Source organism: Nasonia vitripennis, chromosome 1, assembly GCF_009193385.2.
Source record: "Nasonia vitripennis strain AsymCx chromosome 1, Nvit_psr_1.1, whole genome shotgun sequence".
Classification (NCBI taxonomy): Eukaryota; Metazoa; Arthropoda; class Insecta; order Hymenoptera; family Pteromalidae; genus Nasonia; species Nasonia vitripennis.
In genome coordinates, this window is record NC_045757.1 from 34,176,052 (window position 1) to 34,200,022 (window position 23,971).

At 45.9% G+C, this 23,971-nt stretch overlaps 1 protein-coding gene across 6 annotated transcripts in view; it reads left to right on the forward strand.

Moving 5' to 3' along the window:
• Positions 1-23,971, forward strand: part of LOC100122885 — an 82,148-nt gene that overhangs the window by 12,497 nt on the left and 45,680 nt on the right. For 3 of the 6 annotated variants that reach the window (XM_031920770.2, XM_031920772.2, XM_031920771.2), the window contains exon 1: positions 3,092-3,168. The exons of 2 other annotated variants lie outside the window; for them this stretch is intronic. In XM_031920770.2, the coding sequence (XP_031776630.1) occupies positions 3,129-3,168 (40 nt within the window). In that variant the 5' untranslated portion in view covers positions 3,092-3,128. Of the gene's footprint in view, positions 1-3,091; positions 3,169-23,971 lie in introns of those variants that run through there. One more of the 6 variants, XM_031920776.1, reaches the window with a different exon arrangement.

Consider the following 23,971-nt stretch of genomic DNA (forward strand, 5'->3'; position numbering starts at 1 on the left):
TACAAGGAAAGACCTTTCCTTGAATTTTGCTTGGATACGCGCTGCGCAGGGATAAACGGCCCTGTTCTCTTACGAGTATATGAAGCCCGTGTGTGTGTGTGTGTGTGTGTGCTCTCCGTTGGGCTAATAAACGACGTTATTTTATGTATGAGAGTAAACGTGGTGGTGGCAAAGTGGTTTACGGGGTGTACTGCAAATTTTATCCAACGCTTATCTCAAAATACGTCGGGGCGTCGCGGCATCTCTGTCGGCACTTGTAGATGATCTGCTTAGCTGCCAGTGATGCTCGGAGGAGGATCGATGCAAAGTGAGCTGCAGAGAGCTCAGGTGTGAGACGCTATTTATAGCGTCCACCTCAGCGGGTTATCAAGTTTTGGATGCGTCTGGCTCGGTATTATCCTTTGTCTCGTGCTGCAGCTTTCAAGCTCGAAATTAAAACGCGCTTTATGCGAGAGCTTTTGTTTAGAGGATAATTTTAAGAAAAAAAAACAAAAAAATTCCCAAAACAAGTAGCTAACTTGTTTTCACAAAATGCAAAAAATGTCCACTACAAAGCAGCCCCTGTACAGAATAAAGAGCAAAAGAATGCATGAAGCAAGCTCTATTACAATTTTCCTTTGATCCCGGGGCTTATAATAACGAATCTCTCGAGTGAATCCAATACACACACACACAAACATCCCGAGGATCGCGCGGGCCATCTACGTCAGAAACAGCGTGAAAACGTATTATACGTACAGCAGTCTGACCGAGCATATGCGCATCATCCCCCACGAAGGCCATCGGCCCGTGTAAAAATTAGTCCAGGGCTTCTCCCCCCCCCCTTCTGGGGCTTTCAAAGAAAGTGTGAGAAAAGCCGAGATCCACACACATACACTCATATAATACGCAGAGTCTCCCATTCTACACGCCTACGTGCACACGAAGCAAGTTTATAGATCAATATGGACGAGCTTTCCTGCTCTCTGTCGGCCAGGCTTGTGCGAGCGCGCAACACACATCGGAAATCCTGCGCCGGGATATGGAATGAGCGCGGGATAGAGAGCAAAGAGAGGATTTTTTTGCAACGTCTCACCCACTTTCACTCTAATCCCGGCAAATAGCATTTCGTGCGCACTCGCGCGAGGGTGCCGAACGAGCCTTCTCTTTCTCGTTTTTTTTTTCTTCTTCTTCCCCCTCATCTTTATACGTGTATTATATATACGTATATACATGGGAGAGCGTTTCTCTGGATGAAATTTTTGTTTCCGAAATTTTCACTTACCGCAACCGGTTTCGCACCGAACGAGGACATCCTCGAGTCATTTCCATAATGAAGAAGCCAAGAGGCTTCTTGTTATATGTATACCTTCAGTCCCTCAGCTCACTATATCTATCTTGCGGGAAACTTTCTGTTCAGAAAGCTATTTATTGATTTGTACGCGGGCCGGGAGTTTCGCGCTGTACCGCAAACTTTTCGCAAAGTCTGAAAAATTCGGAAACTATTTTCCCGAGCTTAATCACTCGAGAGAGAGAGAGAGAGAGAGAGAGAGAGAGAGAGAGAGAGAGAGAGAGAGAGAAGTTTGAGTTATTTTCGTTCCGCTGCAGAGATCAGTTCTGATTGCTGTTTATGTGCTGCGTGGCCGAGTCAGTAAGAGATTTCTCAAGATTCCGCGGATAAAACGCGTGGGTGTACCAAAGCGTGGGAGTCTCTGACCTCGAGAGAAATTCCGGTTTACATGCGCGCGCGACACGAGTAATTTGCCCGGGGAATCCCTAGTGGAGAAAATCGAGTGAAAATCCGATGGATTATCACACTGTGTATCGATTATTCCGTTGACGAAACATCTTTCTTCCGTCACTGCATGCGGCGTTTAATCATTTAGATAGCCGCAAGTATGAAGGATCATCCGAGAGCACAATGCAATGTGTGACTTTCACACGTGTATCACGCGAAACGGGCAAATGCATGAAGAGCAAAGCTCGTTCCATCACCTCTACTCGCGCCATTTTTCAAACTTGACGAACAGCCGATGACGGGCAGCGCGCACGGATGCGCTTAATTTTTACCCAAAGACTCGGCGACAATTAGGCTCGACGAGCTTTCGGAGAAAGTTGCGCTATAAGGAGCTTTTCAGCGCACGCGCGCCCCTGGGACCAGGTGTATACTTTGCGAGAATCTTTTTTCAGTTGGAGGGTCAAGGACGTTAATTATGCTCGAGGAAAATGAATATTTTTCATCGTTTGCCGATGCAAACAGAGACACGCGGTATATATATCAATAACGCGCGAAATAGCCACAGTTGGCAATAAAAGCGTATATAAGACGTGCCCTCGAATAAGAGAAAAGATTGGCATGGCGGGAGAGAAGAATCAAATCGCTCCGGCTGAATATTTCATGTTTCGCGCTGCGTCAATACAAGACTCCTCGGCACTTGTATTCACTCATTCCATTACGCTGTCTCTCTCCTTTCCGCGGACGGCGTAATGAGAGAATCGGAAAAAAGATCGACCTGACTCTCTCTCTCTATATCAATCTCACCGTATCCTACTTCCAAAAGCCTAAATTGATAAAAATACACTTGACTAATCGTAGCGATATCAATTCTCGCGAAAACAAAGCAAGCCGTTAATAAATCCCACGAGCCGGCTATAAGCCTATACAAGTACAAATAACCGCCACTCTCTAGCTCGCGTTTCATCTCGTAATCCGAATGACGGCCATAAATCCCAGCAGCGCGAGACACTCGCTCCTCCATCAAAGCTTCTCATCCCCTGCACCGCGACGGTCAGACTAAAGGCGATATCGAACTAGGCCGCGATGTCAAAAAGGAAAGGAGCGAAAACTTTCGAAAAAGCTCGTATAGTCAGGGGGTAGGGGGGGGGGGAGGCCATAGTATATACGTATGTACATAGGAAGTCCGGTGATGACGATGCTAAGGAGGTCTGCCGCTGCTGTACTGGCGCTGTTGCTCCGAGAGAGAGAGAGAGAGAGAGAGAGAGAGAGAGAGAGAGAGAGAGAGAGAGAGAGAGAGAGAGAGAGAGAGCGGTGGAAAGGGGAGGGAGAAACGGAGGCTCGGATGGAGTCTGCGCGCGCCGGAGAGAGAGTGAGAGCTTTCTGCTCACGAGGCTGCCTCGGCCCGCCGACAATGACAGTCCTGCCGCAACACCAAAACGCGCCACACAATCGTGAGTAGAAATTTCCTTGGCTCTTGTACTCTCTCTCTCTATGTATACCAGTCTCTCACACATAAACACACACGCATACACACACTTTCAGACAGACACAGTCGTGTTCATACGTATATACACGGATTTTCATTGATGTTTTTTGCGCTACATATATATATATATCTATAAATACATCTCCAGTGTGTCGATTATACACATAAATATTTATCGCTGATAAGAAGATCACATGTCAGAGGAATATACAAGTCTCTCTCGTAGTTATCTACACGCCCGTATGTACCCCGAGCGAGCGTTAGATTGACTGTTGCACACATGCACACACACACACGCGCGCGATCCTCTATATACTGTTTCTCCATAAATACACTAGTTATGTATTTACACGATAAGCTACTTGCGTATGTGCAGCCACACCGACGATATTCTACAAGCGAGACGAGCTACGGCTCTCGCGCAGTGTTACCCAGTGCTTTCGATATATATACATACATTACATGGATTAGTTAGGACTCTCTCTTTCTCTTTCTCTCTCTCTCTCTCTCTCTCTCTCTCTCTCTCTCTCTCTCTCTCTCTCTCTCTCTCTCTCTGTATTATTCGTTCCGAGTGTGTACACGTTATATATGTAGCTTCGGAACACGAGGACCTGTGGAATATGCGGCGCGTATGCAGCCGCACCGGGATTTCAATAAGTGCAGGATGTATAACGCATACTCCGAAAAATCATTATATTTCGAAGCCCGTCACAGTAAGAACACTATTATACCTATATTTTATAAAATCTTTATACTCGCAATTTTTATATATAAATAAAAAAAAAAATCCCGAGCGAATCATCGATCGCAGTGATCGAGATCAGCGTCCGGTCCGGCGGATAATAGAGTCGATATAGCGTGTGGCATTTACAATCGGATGCCGAGAGTTCTCTCTCACTCCGACGTGTAATTCCAAAACGCGGAGAGTCGCGTAACGTCGGTGGACTGAAAAATAAAGGATTGCAGGGCTATAGCTGCCGATAAAAGTGTCGAATTCCGGGCCGAAACGAAGAGGAACGATCTCCCCCCAGTCCTGATTCCATCCAGTCAAAATACCGTCCTCTTGATGTATACTCGCTATTTTTCTATAATCTCGATTCTATAGCTTAATCGGCCCCATACCAAGACGTCACGACGGTCTCTTAATTGTCTCTAGTCCCAGCGGTGCGTCGACACAGTACACACTCGGCGTTAAAAATTCATCTAAACTCGAGCAATTACCTAATTAGCGCCAGCTAATTAACGCGTCGCTGATATCCCGATGGATTATTCATCGCGCCCTGATCGACCGGCTGTTTTACTTCCAATTACAATGCGATAGTATACGCAGCGGTACAGTATTTTTTTTTTTTTTTTTTTTGGACGACGAGGCGCGAAGTGCGACGTGTTTACCGGAATTTTCAATTTTTTACACACGCACGCATGGGGCGAAGAAAAGGATCGATATAACGTATGTACGTATGGCCGTCGGATATATTTAGGTCATATTATTGTATCCGCGTCGAATCGATGCGAAGTCGTATTAATTAAACGAGAGGGAGTTTGTAATGGAAATACGAACATTATCGTTCGGTCTTCCTCCGCTACGATAATTTAATAATATACAGCGAGAACAGAGAGAGGGAGAAAGAGTGTATATATTTGAATTTACGAGCGTAGTGAATTCCACGTTCAACGCGCCGAGCATTGCCGAATGAAAGGAGTTTTATTTTTCATCCTCCGAAATACAGTTTTTTTTTCGGTCTCACGTAAATTCCTTCCATTATACGTTCGCTTAAATATTCTACGGCGTGAAAATGCTTGCCCTGCAAATGGAAAGTCGAATCCTCGAAAATTTACGAGGCTTATTAAACTTTTGACACGTCATAATAATACTGTACGCTTTAGCATTGTGACCGAGAGTGCTTGCATAAATCAGCCCCGTGGAATAATGCATAAGCTTTTATTGTTACAAAGCAGAGTCGATGCGTGGTCGAAAGAGTCGTTTTTCCGCTGGTAGCACACACGTAAACACATTCGATAGAATCAGAGACGGCTTCTCCCAGGAGGCTTTCTTTCTCTCTCGTAATACCATCAGTTGTGTACAGGAAGGGAGACTATGCCGCAGCGCGTAATGAGGCGCAGCGACTCGCCGTCGAGTCATAATCGTGTTTCAGCTTTACGGGTAAATCTGTCTCGCAGGAGAACACGACATACACACACACGCACACACACACACACGTCGTAAAGGGAGTTTATTATTGTCCGTTGTACGGGCTACTGCGGAATTTCGGTCGGCTGTTTATCGAGGGCACACAAAATCACTTTCCCCGAGCAGCGCAAACATTTTTCTACGTGTGTGTGTGTGTGTGTGTGCTTGCCGGGGAAATTACTTACTTCGGCAGATGTTTGACTGGCGAGTCGTTATTTGGACGCCGCGTGATGGAATGTGTGTATACGCCGAACTAGGTATCTGAAATCTTTACGATCGACTTTTTACGACGAGCTTGCGGCGCTTTAGCTCTGGGAGTATCGTAAGCGTTTTTGAAAAGCGCGCGAAATTCAAAAAAGTCGATTCGATACACCAGAAATTAAACATTCAAAAAAATTATTCTCGAGCGTTGCATCACCATAACAATCCCGAAACATTAATCCAGCGCAAAAATATACAACCAACAGCGAGAGAGACCTTTCCCCGGGTAGAGCAGTATTGAATAAACGAAAAAAGGCATTGAAATATACGGGTGAGAGAGGGAGAGAGCTGAATGGATTGTAAAAGCAGCAGCGGCTGCTGCTTCTCGTGAATTCAGAGAGGATCATCTCTCTCGCTCTTTCTGCTCGCTTCACCCCGCGCATGCAAAACTGTCCCGTCCCCATTCACTCGCCTCGGTCAGCAGTGTGTGTGTGTGTGTGTGCAATGCGCGTCGCGAGAAGAAAGAGAGTGCAAGGGGCCACTGGGCCACAGCGCGTCAAAGAATCGCGCTCGCGAGAGAGAACCAGGGATTTTAAAGGGAAGAAGATGAAGCGTACGTGTGCTATTTCGCTGATGGATTTTTTTTTTATTTATTTTTTTTTCTCTTTTTCGCTTTGTTTTTCCGCGAGATTTCGATCGCCATTGGATCGGTATGCGCGTGTGTTCTTATCGGAAGTTTTGCCTAAATCATTTATACGCGGTCGGAACTTTCGAATAGTGGTGATAATTTTTTTATTCTATCACACGCGTAATGGAATTTTCATATCGGCTATACTTCCGCGGGCAACTTTTCTATAACGCAATTTTGGCGGCTGGAAAAGTTTGGCCACGTATCCTTCCGCAGTGGAAGACCCCATTCGATATTCCTCTATACCGACAGAATTTGTTCTCTTTTTCAACGATAAAAAAATCAACCGCCATAAATTAATTACAGCGCCGCAGCGATTAATTCGATCGGGGGGCAGCTGATAAAAATATTATTAATACAAGCCTCGTAAAAGAGCCGCGACCCGCTCGGACAATAAAAGCTGCGGCCATAATTACAAACTTCTTTACCTCTAATAAAATAACAACGCGAAAAGCTTAAAGGGAAAGAGAGAGACAGAGAGAGAGAGAGCCTCGCGCACGCGGAATTTATGTCTAATAAAACGTCGCCGTAAAGCAGCGAGCGAGCGGCAATAAAAGGTAGCGACTACACTTAGTACGAGAAAATTCGGCTGAAAAAGGCGGGGGTCTACCCGCGTATAGGGAAGAAATCGATCTCCCCGCGCGCTCGCTCCTGGAAAATAGGGTCGAGCTTTTAGGGGGTAACCTCCGCTGTTGATCGCTCGGCGCAATTTTTCCAAACTCGACAATCCGATGGCATCGAATTTCTCACTGCGCGACTTATACGACAGTTTTTATTTATTTTCGCGAGATTAATCGTACAGGCAGATAAGGCTTTCGGTGACGGAGCGATAGAGGGATGAAATTAATTCGTAAGCTCTAATCCGCAACTGACAACGACGAAGCTTAAAAAAACGAGTCCGCGCGATATTTCCCGTCGATACGACTCTCATCAAGCGAAAATTGAATTTCAAATTTCCCGCGCGCGCGCGCTAATCGAAAAAAATTGGCGTAAAAAGTGTCGCGCCTCACACTTCCCGGATCGGAGAGCGATTAAACGCCGCGCTAACGAGTTCGTCAAATATTTGTACGGCAATCCACGGAAAATTGTGTCGGCTGTATGGTCAAAAGGCGAACGAGAGGAAAAAAAAAACACACGGCTGTACATCGCGGCCATTAAGCCGCCACTACTACTACTACACTCTTTAGCCGTTAGCGAGAGCGAAAAAGGCACGAATTCTCGTTACAGCTCGTAAAATACCGCTGACCTGGGAAATTCGACTACGCGAGCTCTCTCTGTGCAATTTTGCGCCCTTTTCGCGCGCCAGTTAAGTCTCTTAATTTGACCCGGCGAGAGAGAAGTTTTTCTCACATGTACGCGTGCGACATATTTTTCAGACGGACGTATAATACACGGTTAGTCCCCGTATAAAGGGATAATTCACTCGGACTCGTCGCGGAGGGCGGATTAAATTTGAAACTCGAAATTCGCGGGTAATTGGTCCCTCCCGAGGGACGAGTTAATTTGGAGGAAAATCCTGCGTATATTGTTCGCGCTGCAGGTATAACTAAAAGAGCCGCACGTCTGTGTATATTTACGTTCTTAATACACTCGACACATATATAATTTATCAGCTCGTGTATAGACGAGAAAATAGTCGAATCAAACTTTTTCTTTCCATCGCGTCGCATCGAACATAAATTTGGTTATGGCAACTCGAAAGCTCATCGATCGCGGGAAAACGTTCGTAATCGACTTAGGCGAAAGGCTCTAACGAACTATTTCGCGAAAAGCTCCGTGCGCAGCTCCGGTTATCGAATTAAAAAAAATAGAGAGGGAACACCCACGCCTCGTGCGTCCCTATTGTTCTCATCATGCATACACATACACGCATACGTCATCTGTACTGACAAAAATTTTTCGCGAGCGGCATAAACTCTCGGCTATTGTAATAATTCACAATGGAATATACATCTCGTCGTTTCATTCAGTTCTCGCCGGCGACGCGTCACGGAGAAACTCCGCGAAGGAAAACAGGAAATTACGCGCCGAGAGGAAAACTCGATGCAGCCGATGGCCCACTTGAATATACGCGAGCGTAAGAATCCGGTAGCTGTGTGTTTCTGTTTCAGCTAATTCCCTCGACGTGTTTACCGTGTATAGTCGCAAGCTCGAGATTTAATTAGCAGAGTCTCGCTTAAAATCGAAACCGTTTTAGCTTCGATTTTCAACTTTGTCCATTGGTATACACCTAAGTTCGCATATAATTTCTCCGAGTTCGCTGATGATGCGTTGTATTCTATATCTCAGCCTTGGCTACTAATTAGCGCTGATAAACTTCAATATACACGTTCTCACTCACAGATAAGTAAGCACGAGATCTAAGAGACAGAGGTGAAGCGCCGACGCGCAAATTTATTCGAGCGACTCCAGCGATTCTTGTACTACAAGCTACTTCTCTACACTCGACTCTCATTTCGAGAACGACCTCGTCGCATTCCGCGCGTTCGTAGCAGAGTTCAGAATTCGGCCATTAAAGTTTTCAGGTCTGAAAGCAGGACGAGACTCTCAGGGCAGTTGTAGAAATAATAATCAGCCCGCGCCCGCGGGAGGAACTTTTCGAGATAATCGTGTAGAAGCCGAGAATGGCCGCTTCTATTTGCATAATTTTCAAGCCGCTTGCACTCGCGGAATTACGCGCATAGCCCGCAAGCTCTCCTAGATTCGAGAGCTTTTTCTTTTTTTCGAATTTGGGTCACGTTTGGACAGGAACTTTTCTATCGAATCATCGTAATGGATCCGGTTATAACGAGAAACAAAGTCTTTGCTTAAATCTGTATACTTGTAAAGTGCACTGAGTATTTTTGGAGCTTGCGCCGCTTAAAAAAGCACTACGAGGAGGAAGACACGCTCTCAAAGGAGCTGGGTAAGAGCGCGATAAAAAAATTATAATTATCTTCGATAAAGTAACCTTTGTAGCTGCTCCACACCGGAGCTTTGTATTCTTTTGCCCCCGGACAGCTCGATGTTACTCTGACTCTTCCTCTACACTATATATATATATATATATATATATATATATATATATATATATAGTAGTACTCGTTCTCTCGCGTAATTTCGCGTTTAAACACGGCTGGCGTTCATTCACGGAATCGCGCGAAAATAAACGGATCCAATGTTTCACCCCTTTATATAGATAGTTCTTTTGAAGTCACCACCTACGTGGGTTTGTTTACGCAAACGGGGGTTCAAAAGCTCCGCCGTATCGATATAATTGATTCGACGAATACCCGCCGTTCAGTGCTATATGTGAGCGTAATTTTCAGAAGTGGAAATTCGCTGAATCAATACATTGCACGAGGACGGAATATTGGATAAATTCTCCGGGTCGAGACTGTACAAAAGAATACCTCGGAATAATCATTCGGTTTTTGAAAATAAAACGCTCGCGACGCTTGTTGATTTTTTGATAAATATACGTTAAAGTTGCTCTCGAGGCTCGGGACAAATATTTGGGAAAAGCGCGCGCCGACAAAGGAAGCAAAAGTTTTTTAAAAATGCGCCGAAGTGTTTCTATAAATAGAGGAAATATTCTATGGTACACCTTATTTATAATGACGTCGATTACGGGGAAACCCTTGATACTATTATCCATACGCGTTTACTAAAATGAAGCCATAGGACATAATGTACGTGTGCGTATCGAACGTGCGATCGTAGAGTCCGAGTTAATTCAGGAAATGGGTGTGATTTTCTAGATTCAAAGCAGCTCAAAAATTACTAATATGTATACCACCAGAGCATTCATCGATTATTAGAGGGTAGTTTTCGATCGAATTTAATTAAACCGGAACCATTAACGTCTCATATCGGAAGTTTAATTAGACAGCGACGTTGTAGTACACAGTAGAACGTCCGCATCTTAGTGGGCGAAAGGCTAAAATTCCGCGAGCAAGGACGGGTGTATTATACGGCCGGGAAAGAAGAGGTATTTGCATTAACAAATAATCTCGGCGAAATCACGTCGCCTATTAGAGCTGAGCAACTGCACAAAGAGAGCGCAATTAAGCGTGTCTTATTATATAGAATTAATTAAACCTATATAAGCTCATATTGGACATTTATAGCAACAATAGCCGATGATGAAAGTCAATTGAGCCTGACGCAAGTGTGGAAAGAGCAGCTTCGTATAATTTATGGATGAGAGAGAGAGAGAGAGAGAGAGAGAGAGAGAGAGGGGAGTGACGTCTTTTTAAGTAGACGCGACCAGGTTGTAGTCAGACGGTCGGCTGTCAAACGATGCTAATAACCTTCGGTTATTTTATACCTTAATAGACTTTCGTCGGAAAATTAAAATTCGCGAGAATCGATCGAGATCGAATTTCAAGCGTAAACAAAATTCAACGGTTATTCTCCCTTATTAAGTCCTGCCTTTCGGAGAATCAAGAGGTATAAGCAAATTTTTCGCTAAAATTATGTATATTCGATAAACAAATAAATTAGGTCGTTCGCATAAAACGAAATATAATACTTTCAGTAAATTCAACGCGAGCGCGTACACACGCAGTAGGCCGTTATTGAGTTTTTCACGGTCGCTCGAGCTCCACGCCAAACTTTCGTTCGAAATCACTTTACGCCCCGGGGCAAAAAACGAGAATTTAATACACAGCTATAGGGAAAAAGCATGACCTACTCTCTCTCTCTCTCTCTCTCTCTCTCTCCACACACAATGTTATACACAAAACGCAATCCATCGTGCGCGCCGCACACAGTTAATAAAAGCGACATAAAAGCTGTACACGCGGGAAAAAAAAAATCCCGGCTCGAAATTCCCCCCCGCAGTGCATAACGGCTGTACGCATACTTGCTTATTACGCGGCCGAGGAAGAATTTTCCGATCGGCCCTGATACGCGCGCTTAGTTATCCGATTCAATTAGTTCTCTCTCGAAGTGCGCGAGGAATTTCGAAGCCCCTCTTTCTCTCCGCTGCTTCTCTGCGGAGGCTGTGTGTGTATATACACGCCAAGAGAGGGATAGTTCGCTGAGCGCGCGATAATTCGATTATCCTCACTGCGCTCTGTATAGCTACTCGCTTTCTGATGTTTGTCCGATGGCTAGCTCGGGGTCGAGTCGATGATATCGAAGAGGAAGAGGGAATAATTTCCGATCGGCCGAGAGCATAAAAAGGATTCGTCCTTTTTTTACGATATAACGCGTTGAAAAATTCATCGGACATCAAAACAAAGGGAATAAAATCTAGCCGCAGAGACTGGATTTGCCGCGAGGGTTGTACAGTGGGAAAACTCGTAAAACACAGAGGGACGAAAAAAATGGGGTTAAAAGCGAGTGTGAAAATTAATTCAGGACCGGCAGGTGGTCCCGAGTAAAAAAAAGGCTTAAATAAAACATCCTCCCTGTACCCGTATACGGGACGCTTCCCATGACGCGATCAATCCTCTATACTGTATGTACCTGTGTATAAGTGCTTCTCTCGTATAATGGCCCCGCGGCTTTTGAATATGTACGCGGAAAAACCGCGGAATGTTTTCCTCTCTCTCTCTCTCTCTCTCTCTCTCTCTCTCACTCTCTCTCTCTCTCAATGTTTCATCGCTTTTACAGCACAAACAGAAGAGCGAATTTTATCTCCGGCGAATAGAAAGGTAAACACCAAGAGCGTTTGTGTGTGTGTGTGTGTGCACGTATAAATAATAAAAGGAAGAGCGCAGAGAGACAGAGAGCCATAGCGAATCAGAAATCGATTTGGAAAAAAAGAAAACACAAGCGGAGCTGCTCTTCGGCAAACATTAATCTCCGCCTTATCAATTTTTCCCAACGGTGTATAGAAGAGAAGGTATAGATCGCGCGCGAGTGCAAACATTTTTCAGTATATTTACTCCTCGATTCCGTCTTTCCATTACATTTGCATAAACTTTATAGCGCGCGGCTGTCGTCGTCGTCGTGTCCTCCCCTTGGCATTAGCGTTTTCTCCACCCCCGCTCGCGCTAAATAAATACGAGCGGTACTACTACTACTACTACTACCAGCCGCTTCACTTTTATCAGCTGCTTGCCTTGCGCTGCGGCACAATTCCAAGATAAATTTAATTAATTAACTTTATCAAACTGGGAGGAGGAGCGAGTTATACTTTGCGTTTCTGTGCACTCCTCTTCGAACTTGCGAAACGAGTAGAATTCTTTTTTTTTTTTAATTGTTTAAAAAAGAAGTTAAGCGTCGAGCTTAGGGAACTGAAATAAGTATTACGAACGTGTCCTGAATCTCAAAAATACCCAATATATACGTGCCGCTAGGAGAAGAATACTTTGTTATCGGTGAATCTGACCAGCATTGTGCGCATCGATTTCGACGCCTCCCGCTCGAAAGAAACACGTACATACATCTTCCATTTCAAGCCGGAGATTGATTGAAAAATTCGGAGAGAGAACTTCTCGCCGAGTCACCCCGCGCGTTTTTTAAAATTCCTCACAATACCTCTTTCTCCTCGAGGAGGCGCATTAAAGCGAGTAGGACGAGGAGCAAAAAAAAAAAAAAAAAATTTGTGAAAATCCGCTTTAAGCGGATCACGCTCTCAATGGAGAGCTTGCGATCATCCCCTTCGACATTAAATCGCGCACGAGCGCGGCAGCCTCGTATATGCTATATAGGTATACATTGGAAAAGAGAGAGGGAAGCCGTCGATTGAGGGAAAAATGAATCGGCTAATGGCATGTGTGTCGCGCGCGGAGTAAGCTCGTGTAATATCGGGTTTAAAGCGGTCAAGAGCTCCGCTGCTCTGAATACAGAATACCGCGAGCTTGCAGTCGTCCATTCATACATATTAACACAACAGTTTTGACATTTTCGCGTGTATACATTTATGTCAGTCACTATGCGGTTATCAAATTTCGACGTTATATTAGTCATGACATCTCGTTACAAGGGAATTGTCACATACACGCGTAGTAACCGCGTGATCAGGAGCCGCTTATGAGGGCATATTACACGATTGCGTCGCGAATTCCCTGCGCCTCAATACGCAGCCGAGCTTTGAGAGATCTTACCATGTTAATTAGTACTCTCCATCAAGCCGGTGTAATTACAATTACGCTATGCCCGTCTAATCGCTCCCACGCATATACAGGCTTGGAAAAAAGCTCGCGCTGAAGCGGGAAAATTAAGGAGGACCACGCAAACAATTTTGAGCTTGCAAGCGTATGAGTTATGACGTCACGCTGGGTATGAATTAGCCCGCGGATAATTGGATCCTCTATTCCGACGCGTACACGCATGCGTTGTCTCGCGTAATTAACGTCGTTCTTCTCGCTGTTTTTGCCGAAGCTTTTGTTCGTCGGTAATGCGATGCTTGTAGTGCGTTGTAGCGGTGGAACGAAAAAAAAGAGAAAAGTGTCATCGAGAGCCCGAAAAAAAAAGCGCGCGCGTGTAGCTCTCGTTACAGAGCTGAAACTGAGCCAAACTGCGCGAGCGCGTTCTGGATGAAGTGCCCTGGAATTTTGGAAAAATTTCGAGCATCCGCTTTACGGATATCGCAGTTCAAGACTGTTCCACGCTTATAATAGGTTTCAAAGCTCGTTCGCGAGTTATTACAAGCCGAGCGAGAATATTCTTTGAAAAATATCCTTAATTAAATCCCTCTCAGGAGAGAAAAAAAAAACACAAAATAAAAGCTCTCTCCGGCCGGTAGCAAAAGCAGCCGGCGGCGCTGCCACGGCTCTTAAAAAACAGGCGCGTAACGCAATATCCGCTGACAGACCAGCCCACTGCCCGCAGAGAAAGTGCACATAATGCTTTCATTGTGTACGGCTGCGTAGCTTCCCTACTGCTAAGCGGTTTTACCCTCTCAGAACTGTTGTGTAAAAGCTCTGAGAGAGAGAGAGAGAGAGAGAGAAAGCTGTTTTTCTTTTTCGGACACGGGATACCGCGGCTGCTGGATTCGAATTAATTAGCGGAACGAGAAAGTCGATTGGACGTCTTTGTTCCCGCGAAAGTTTATCCGGTTGTTAACTCTGCTCATACGATTTCATTTGGAGCAACGTTTTTTCACCCGAAACAGTTGTGTAGAAAACACAGAGAGAAAGAGAGAATAGCGAGAGCGGCTGACCGCGTAGAAAGAAAATAAATCCAAACGAGGAAAACGTCAAAGTTTCCGCCGAGAGTGCTCGCACGCGACCGACCTTGTTATTACACATCAAACTGTTTCCTCGCGCGTGTATACCTGTACACGCAGAGATGAAGAGAAACGTCGGGGAATTTCGGTCCTCGAGAACGACGGCTCTGATTCAGACAAAGTTGTCCCATTAATACGCCGTCGCTCCTTCGAAATCTGATACGATTTTTTATTGTCAAATATACGCAGCGTCTCTGCGCGGAAACATATATAACAGCGCGTCTTATCTGTAACCCACCCTCTCGCACGTGCGCCGCTCGAGAGAGCCTAATAATACACGCGCCGTCGCACTTGCCCCTCATAATCGCGTAAACGTTGCTGTATATCTATAGCTGGGATCCGCGCGTGGGATGAGGCAGAAAAAGGATCTGGAGCGTGCAGCTCCTTGTTGCACGCTTCGAGGATGATTTTAGTATATCTTGATCTCTATCGACCTACACGCGCGTATCTTCCGACAGTTTGGCTGCATTGTTCTTCGCGATTCTGGGCCGTGATACGATGCGCTTCGCGAGTATTGGAATTTCATCGATGTATAAGGTAGAAGCTGCGGAATGTTTGTATAAATAATCAAACATTCCCCCGTAGGCTGGGTGAAACCGCGTGACTGATGTTTGATCGGCGAAAAAATTCGATGCAGCCGCGGTGGAATATTTCAATTCGTCGATAAGGCAATAAATAACGCGCGCGGAGAGAGGTGGAATTAATGAGGTCGATTTATTTAGCCGAGTGTGCGCTCGATTCTTGCGCTTCGGAATGAACAAACGAAAGAGAGAAAATTTAGTGTGATTTAAGATAAATTTTGAGATATAGTTACTTTATTTTGCGTTGTAGGTATATGTCGCATGCATATCCTACTGAAAAATTCATTAGCGAAAGTGCGAGAAAACATCTGGTCACGTTTCTCCTTATCTCTATGACGTCGGCTACTGCAAAGTCAGCAGTTTACTCAAATCCGCAAGATGGATTACCGTTTCCAGCTATACTCCTTCAGGGAAATTCATTACTGGCTTTTGCCTTGTTGTTATACTAGCAATCTCTATACCCTTGATGCTTTTCTTTTCTATGAACTTAAAATTGTTCTCTCATAACCATAAAATATACATTTTACACAATCGCTCTGACTACAACGCCAGCAATTAAAAACGTTTCAGCACACACCCGTGTGTCGAAAACTCTTCCCAAACGACGAACAAACCCGCGTCCGAGTGTTTTATATATACATACACAAAGAGGTCATCGATTGGCTCGAGTTGATCGAGCGAGTTTAAAAATTAATTTTCGCTGTATGTGCAGTACGCGTGAGAGCTTTTCTCTCTTCTGGGGCGACGCTGAAAGCGCTTCCTCGAGCCTCTATATTAAAACTTTCAGCGTAGATATACACTCACACACACGTGCACGCGCGCGTTAGATCCATTAAAAACTCGGTCGCGCTGCGCAGCACAGCTCGTGCGCGGTAATTGAAAACGTCTCGTTCGACTTTACTTTCTTCCTCCTCTTCTGTACATGGCGAGGGCGATTTTTCAATCGGGCCCTGGTCTTTTTTTTTCTGCAGACTGCGCATAGTTGTAAAAACGTCCTTGTCTCGTAAGTTCTGAAAAAACCGTATATACTTCGAGTATCTATCCTCGAGGGGAAGATTGGAAATTTTGTTTCTCTTTCGCTCCTCTTTCACCCTTGATTTCAGCTAATTGGCCCTATACACCCGTCGATTGTTCCCTCATCAACGCCTCCGGACCTTACCTTTTCTCGAAAGGTACACACACACACACACACACACACGAGCCTTTTATTTGCTTTCCCTCTCGCTATCTCATCTTTTCTAATTCCGTCCTAGAGCTGTGTATTATCCCTTTCGCTTTGCGGCTATTCCGGTTCCAACTCTCTCGTCTCGCGAAATTCACTCCGAACAACAAAAACAGCCTTTCTCCTGTAGCAACGCGCTTACACGACAGTAGCTCGCGAGAGAACAATGCTTGCGCAGGCTAACAAAATGACGCGAGCAGTTAATTTTTAATAAGCCGCCACATAAAGCGGGCGCACAATGCTTTATTTGATTTCCCCGCGTCAACCTCGTTCCACTTCTCTCTCTTGTCCCTTATATTCTCTCCTTTTATTTTCGTCGGCAAGTAGCAGCGTCAAACCATAGCACACCCCAAGAGAGATAGAGAGAGAGAGAAAGCTAGAAAGAATTTTCTTCCTCGCAACAGGTGGTGCCTTTCTATACACAGCCGGCCGCGCGCAAGTAGTAGAACCGCTTGTTTCCAGGAAGTCGCGTATAATAGCGGCGCCGAAAAAAAGACGCTATATAGCTCGAGACGCCGGGGCTAATGAAGAAATAAACCGCCGGGCGCCAGATGCGACGTACGGCCAAATGGAAATAGGAGCGGCATATTTACGTGGCTCTGTGTGCCCTAATCCGGCTAAGCTCGAGCTTACACGCTGAATTTCGAGCTCCGGCTAATTACTGTAGCAGGAGCAGCGATGCTAGTCTATTTGTGATGCTGCAATCGGAGAGAGACTCTGGAATTTAGGAGAGATGAAGGATTTTAATGGGGCACGTAGCGGACGGGGAGGTGCGTAGGCGCGTTAGCTTTCAATTTAGTCATTTTGCTTGATGCAAACCCGGGCGAATTAATTTCCATGTAATACGCACGTACGTACGCGCGCGTTTATCTTCGGTTTGTTTACGCGAGCTTCCGCTTATTTAACCCACTTGCCGCAGCGTTTGGAGACGTTCTACGTATATGCGTAACACATCGGGATAAGCGATTCCAAACTTCCTGCGATCGTCGATGATCCGCGACCTGCGGACGAGGTCGTTACAGCGTATGGAGCTCGAGATAGCGATCCTCGAGTAATTAGCTAAAAATTTAATCTCGAAATCTAATTTAAGTTGGAAATCGACTTCGCGGATGAACTTCCGCGGCAAAGTGCTCCGCTCTCCCTGTAATTGGCCTTTTGAAATATCGCTGCGGTGGTAAAAACGCGGAAAATATATAGGTGCAATCGATTGATGGATCGTATTAATGGCGCGCGTGCGTTATTCGCGACGAATCAAGAGTTTAATCGGCTTTGTCGGTTTAAAAACAGTGGGGAAGTCGCTGTCGATTACTCCTACCTACGGCCGCTGATTCACCGCGCGCTATCTATCACGATTATCGTTATTTAGTAAACTTTTGTCTCTAAACTCGGGCATAACGCGTTTGACCTACTTCCGCTGGCCTTCTATTGTTGTTTCAACGTTCGACGAGCGCAACGTAGGCGCAGAAATCACTGCTTCGTATACGCGCAATGATGGGTGCGTCTGACCGCAGCCCGAGCCGCACTACTTAAGCGAGCGATTCCCAGAAACATCAAAGTTTCAGCGTCGGAAATATCGAGTCGCTGCTGTTCGTTTGATATCGAGTAAACATAGTTCGGCGATACAGGAATAGATGGAAGATTCATTATAACGACGCGCAGTTACAGTGGGAAATCGGCCGTTCGGCATACACTATAGAGCTTCGAGTGTAAAATTTATACTCCCGCCGCGCAGTTCCACGAACGTTATTCCCAATGAAAATCAAAATTCGGCCCATTTCACAATTTACACCCATTTTTTAATCGACCCGCATCGGCCCATTCAACAAACTCGCCGCCCTCCCCCCCCCCTCCCCGCAACAGTTGGTTTTCGGCGGCTTCGCTGTATACACTGCGGAAAAGCAGCGGAAAGAACGGCCCCGTATACATATATACATACATAAAAGAGAGAAGCGAGAGAAATAGAACCGTCGACCTACTTTCCCGCGAGAGCTGACCCAGTTTCGCGCCTACGCCCGGCTGCGAAAGTGCCGCGTGTATATATATACACGAAGGACGCGTGGGAGGAGCGGGGCAGCCAACGCGCGCGGGCCAACAGGTAGCTGCCTATCTGAGAGGGATAGAGAGAGAGCCCGGCACGTATAAATAGACGCAGGCGCAGCCAGGATCATCCCCGGATAGGAGGCGCTGCAGCCGGGATAGCGCAGCAGCTCGTCGATTTTACGCGTACGTGTGTGTGTGTGTGCAGGCAGGGCTTGTATTCTTCCTTTTTGCTCGGCTCGAGCTTTTTTCGGGACGAGGGCTGAATTTTTCGGAGCTTGAAGAAAAAGCTTCCGCTGGGATACTTATTAGCAATTCCGAGTTTCACCAAGTCGATAGACGGTGGGACTCGGAAGAACGTCGTTTCGACTGATTGAAGCTTTGAAATTTCGCAGAGGGATTCCGGCGAAACAACTCTATCTCATCCCGGAGTAGCTTTTTCATCAACTAATTTTATCGGTAGAACTCGCAGCGCACATAACGTCCCTCGTAAAGCTTTAATATGCACTTCTCTCTTCTCTGTATATTGCTGGAAACGCTATACTTCACGAACGGACGCCTCTGTGTGTGTGTGTTATATATGTATACGAGAAACAATGTAGTTTTTCCTTCAATCAAATAATAACAGCGAGCGCGTGAACTAGGCCAATCACAAGCTCTTTCTCTCTCTCTCTCTCTCTCTCTCTCTCTCTCTCTCTCTCGCAGCTACATCGCGAGCCTTTGCCGAGAAAACAAAGTGTCGCACGCGCGCATTGTCGAGTGTCGTGTTTACGATTTATACGCGCGTTTATATATTCGAGTATATAATAAGCAAAATTGCGTCTTCTCAATTTCTGCTATCATCCAGCCTCCAATTTATTCATCGAGCCGACGATGGAACGCGTGCACTCGATACAAAGTACAGGCAAACGGCAAAAATCGAACTCCTCTCCTGCAGCCATTGTCGGAAAATCGACACGGCCAATTGTCTACAGCCCCATCTCTCTCTCTCTCTCTCTCTCTCTCTCTCTCTCTCTATCTCTCTCTCTCTCACTCTCTCTCGCGCGCGCGCGAAGTCACTTTGCAGCTGAATACGCTCGTGTTTCTTTCTCGAGAGTCGCGCGCGAAGCTATAACGAGTCACTTGTCCGCGACGAGCATCAGCACCGGCTGCACACTCGACGTGGTAAAGCGAGACACGCGGTCTGCTGCAGTGTATATAACGACGGCTTTTCATGCGTCGTCTCTCGCGCAACCTACTTACCGTCCACTTTCCGCGCGACGTCCATCGAAAAAAGGGGGAAGAAAAAAGAGCCGTTATTGTCTCTCTTATGTGCGGCTTTTTTTCGCTACTGCACGTGCGGCTGTTTAACGAATGATGTGTGTGTGTGTGTGTGAGAGGGCATAAGGGCGTCGAGATTAAAAATAAACGAGCGAGAGTGAGAGAGAGAAGGGCTGCGGAAATATCGATCGTTTTATATAGTTGGAGAGCTGCGATGAAAATTGAAAACGGACTCTCTCGATCGACTGTAGCGCGGGTATTTATAGGCGGGCGAAGCTGGAGCAGTCGCGGAAACCTTAGATATTTCCTGCGCCGACTGTGAAGTCAACGATTTTTACTATATCTCGGTGCAACTTTCCGTGGGTTTCGGCACAGCCGATATTCATTAATTCCAAGACAAGAAAGAAAAGCTATTCATCCTCCAAGTTTTCGCTGCAGCTCGTTTTTCGACTTGCTCTCTCTCTCTCTCTCTCTCTCTCTCTCTCTCTCTCTCTCTCTCCCTCGACGTCATATAATTACAAATCGAACACGGAACGTTGATAAATCGCGCGCCTCTCTCTAGCGCTGATGAAAAAAACATGCAACGGCCCTTAGGACACCCTCGTATTTTCTCGCGCTGCTGTCGATACTTTCGTCGTGCATTTATCACCAACTGCTGCGAAGGTCACTGCTACGTGTGTAAGTATGTGTATGTAAATAAATTACTTTGGCTGGACAGACGCAGATTTCCACGGGGTTGAATAAGACATGATAGCGTGCGATTGGCTATCAAGGAAACGGAAGAAGGAGCTGCCTCCTGGGGCTTGACCTCCAAATGGACAGGACGACGACGGCGGATCTGAATAAACTTTGCTTAGCGGTGTATAGTGTGTGTACTTTTTTTGCCTTTTGTTTATTTCGGACTGGAGGTGCGGCCGCGACGTTGGCTAGTTCGCGCGGGATAAGGAAAGATCGACGATATTAGGTTACTCGGGTGAAACGGTCTGGGGATTTTGGAGATTTTATCGCGGGATTTTTTAGTTTGAAAATATACGCCGACGGATATGGTTCAGCGAGTATTAGGATGAATCGAGTCTGTGCGACTGGATTGCTTTCCCCCACCACTTGGACTTTCCAGTTCCGACCAGCGACGATAGGTGGCGCACAGCCGTTTTCCCGATTCCCTCATCAGAATCTTCGCCGAGAATTAATATAAAGCGGTGTGCCACCTCTGCTAAAACAGCCTAGTTCGACCTATACTTCAGCCGCTCGTGCTACAACTGCCTAAATCGCCAGTTACTACACCAGAAAAGTGGCAAAGAGAACAGAGCAAAGCAAAACCATAGAATTCAGTCTTCGAATCCAGTCAAACGGAAAAAACTTCAAGCACAAACCTCCCGTCGAGCGTGCACTATATAAAACAGCGATGTAATTCTCGAATTGAATTCTCCAAAGCAATTTAGTTTACCCGGACTGGCTCTCTCTCTCTCGACATCTTCCGACTTCTCCACTGGAATCCACGCGTATAAGAGAACTCGACTCGAGGATTCCTTTTCGCGACTCCGGTCACATCTTCTCTCGCTCTCGACGTTTTCCCTCCAGCTGTGCGCCGATAAGCGAGTCAGCAAAAAACGGCGATTAATTCCCGCAGGCTCTTCTCCGATTTTCATTTTTAACCTCACCGCGTTATGATAACAGCGCGACACGACCTTCCTGATAATCTCTTAGCTGTAGGTACACACCATACTGTTTGCTCTCGTTCAGCCGAGTGTAAAAAAATCCACCGCCGCCGCAAATTTTACGCTTTGCCGGTTCGCCTACTTCTTAAATGGATCTTCCAACGCCGATTATATTATCGTGCTGCTGCTGGCTGAATTCTCGGCGAAAAATAACGAGGGCTTCTATTTTTAACGGCTACGGCCTTTGTAAAGAGTATTATTTCTCTCTCCCCCCCCCTCTCTCTCTCTCTCTCTCTCATTCATTCATTCTCGGCAGTGCTGGGAGGTCTCTCGAAGCGCAGTTGTATTTACGGACGCGAATATTCTTTATGCATTATTTCCGCAGCTTCGATTTTTACCTGAGGAGAGAAGCGAGAGAGAGAGAGAAAAAAAACGGGCTATCATTCAGCGAAATTAAATCCCGGGAAGAGCGCTTCGGCTTTATTTTTTCCATGCGCGCGCGGAGGAGAGCAACAAGTTACATCTCGTGACGCGCGCGCGCGCGCGCGAGAGAGAAAGAGAGAGCAGAGGCCACTTTTTTCCCCCGACAATTCTCCATTGTTTTTTCCACCCTAACAACAGCGCGAGCTTGGATCCCACTCGTGATTCTTGCGCGAACTTTTAGCCTTTCACAGAGGGAACTAGAGTTCTCTCTTTACTCGATAAAACAGAATTATGGTGGACGTTTCATGCGCGTGCGAGTTTTCGAAAGCTTTTTCCTCTCGCTCGCTCTTCCCTTTGTTATTGGAAAAATATCGAATATTTCGCTGGCGGCCATTGTTTCATCGTTGATACGACGGAACAAAACGCAGTATGGCAATAGACGCGGCTGCGGACGTCGGGGCTAGTTAGTATTCGCACTCCGAGTCGCTCGTATAATTTTATACCAGTATAGCGCAAGCTCTCCCACTCGCTGCAAGCTATAATTAAAAAGGATTTAAATCTGCTATGCTGTGCTCAACAAGAATCAAAGCGTTGTGGCCCAATGGGAATTTAATTACCGCGCGAGGATCGGATGTATAAAATTAAAGCACAACGTCCGGAGATAAATTAATTCCTCTGCTCAACAGCTCTTTTCGCTCTCTTCTACGCTGTTATGCTTGATTGATTGACTGAAGCGCGCGTGGGCTTTACAATCGAATTAAAAGCTTCCTCGAAAGCAAATCCGCGCCCTCGAAAGTGCCCCACGCTGGGCAGATTTGCGGTCTCTCGCCGTCAAAGGTCGATTATTATTACCCGCTGCCGCGGGCAATTTCATTTTCCGCCGGTACGCACCCCTTTACTCCTACGTCCTGTGTACCTATATATACAAGAGCGATTTATCGCGAAATTCCCTATGACCCATATCGCAAGCTCGACGACACGCCTGACATCTATTACGCACCGGCTGCACTTTTTCCATTGTAATAAATCTGTGTGTGTGTGTATGTGTGTACTTATATCAGCGCGCTTAAAATTGTATCCACTGACCGAAACATACCTCGCTCGCGCGCATTGTCTCGTTTCCGCTCAAAGAATTGCCAGAGCATGACTCCATGCTATTGTTCCCGTATACTCGGAGCTTTTGTTTCCTAATTCAGTTCCTTTCTCTTTTCTTCGGGATACCTTCGCGCAACGTGCGGATTTCCTCTCTCTCTCTCTCTTATTTCGCCTCTTCACCTCGAGGTCCCGGGAACTCGTAAACACGTCGCGGATCCCACGTGTTAATTCCGAGGAGAGACGGTCTAATGAAAGGGAGGATCGAATTCAATTGTGATCAATTGGGGGAAGAGAGAGAGAGAGAGGCAGAGTCGAGAGGCTAAAAATGAAATCCAGCCGAGGGACGAATACCAATGGGGGTGGAAAAGCTCGCGGTAATGATTCAGTCGAACCTTGCTGTATACAGCTTGACGGAAATTCGCGTGAAAAATTGTGGAACGCGGACGAGCTTTCGTAATTCTTGGAGGGAGAGATTCGAGAGTCCACAAGTCGACGGCGAAGTTGAGACGTGTATGCACGTATATGTATACATGTCATCATCAGTCTGACTAGCGGGTCAAATCGGATTTCACGGCCGCGCGATGTGCTCAGCCAACGGAACCTCAATTACTGCGGCAAAACATAGCGCGATGAAGGGGACGACCTATCGCGCACGTGTCTGAAGGACTTTTCATCGCTGTGTTTTTGCATGAATTAAATAAAGAGCTGTCGCGTATAAAATCGAATCTCAAAGGAAGTTAATTGGCATCGATCGCAAAAGAGAGAAAGAGCCGGTGTATAAAATTGTATTTATATTCGCTCGAATTCAATTTCACTGCTTTTCTCTGCCGTTAAAGAACGAAAGCTCCAGTCTATTGAAGATTCACTTGTGATTGTTACAAAGCGCGCTAATGGTTTTCCTCCTCATATACTCGCAGCCGCGTCCTTTTATTATCCTTAACTTTGCTCTGAAATGCATCGTCGCGTCGCGGCAGTCGTGTTAATTATGGAAAAATAGAGACAGAGAAAATTGAATTTTTGCGGCATTACACAATAGTTCGTAATTTAGTCAAACGAATTCGGCGAAAGCGCGCGAAAATTTTTCATTTCTCGTTATGCCCTTTAAACATTCTCATTTTAAAAAGCAAACACGCTCTCGGAGAAACGCGCGGCGTCATTCGCAAGTGGGATTCTAATTAGAGCCGCTGCGAAGTTTTTTATTTTTCAAAGGCGAGCGCTTCTAACGACGATTTTCAATGCCGAGAGTCG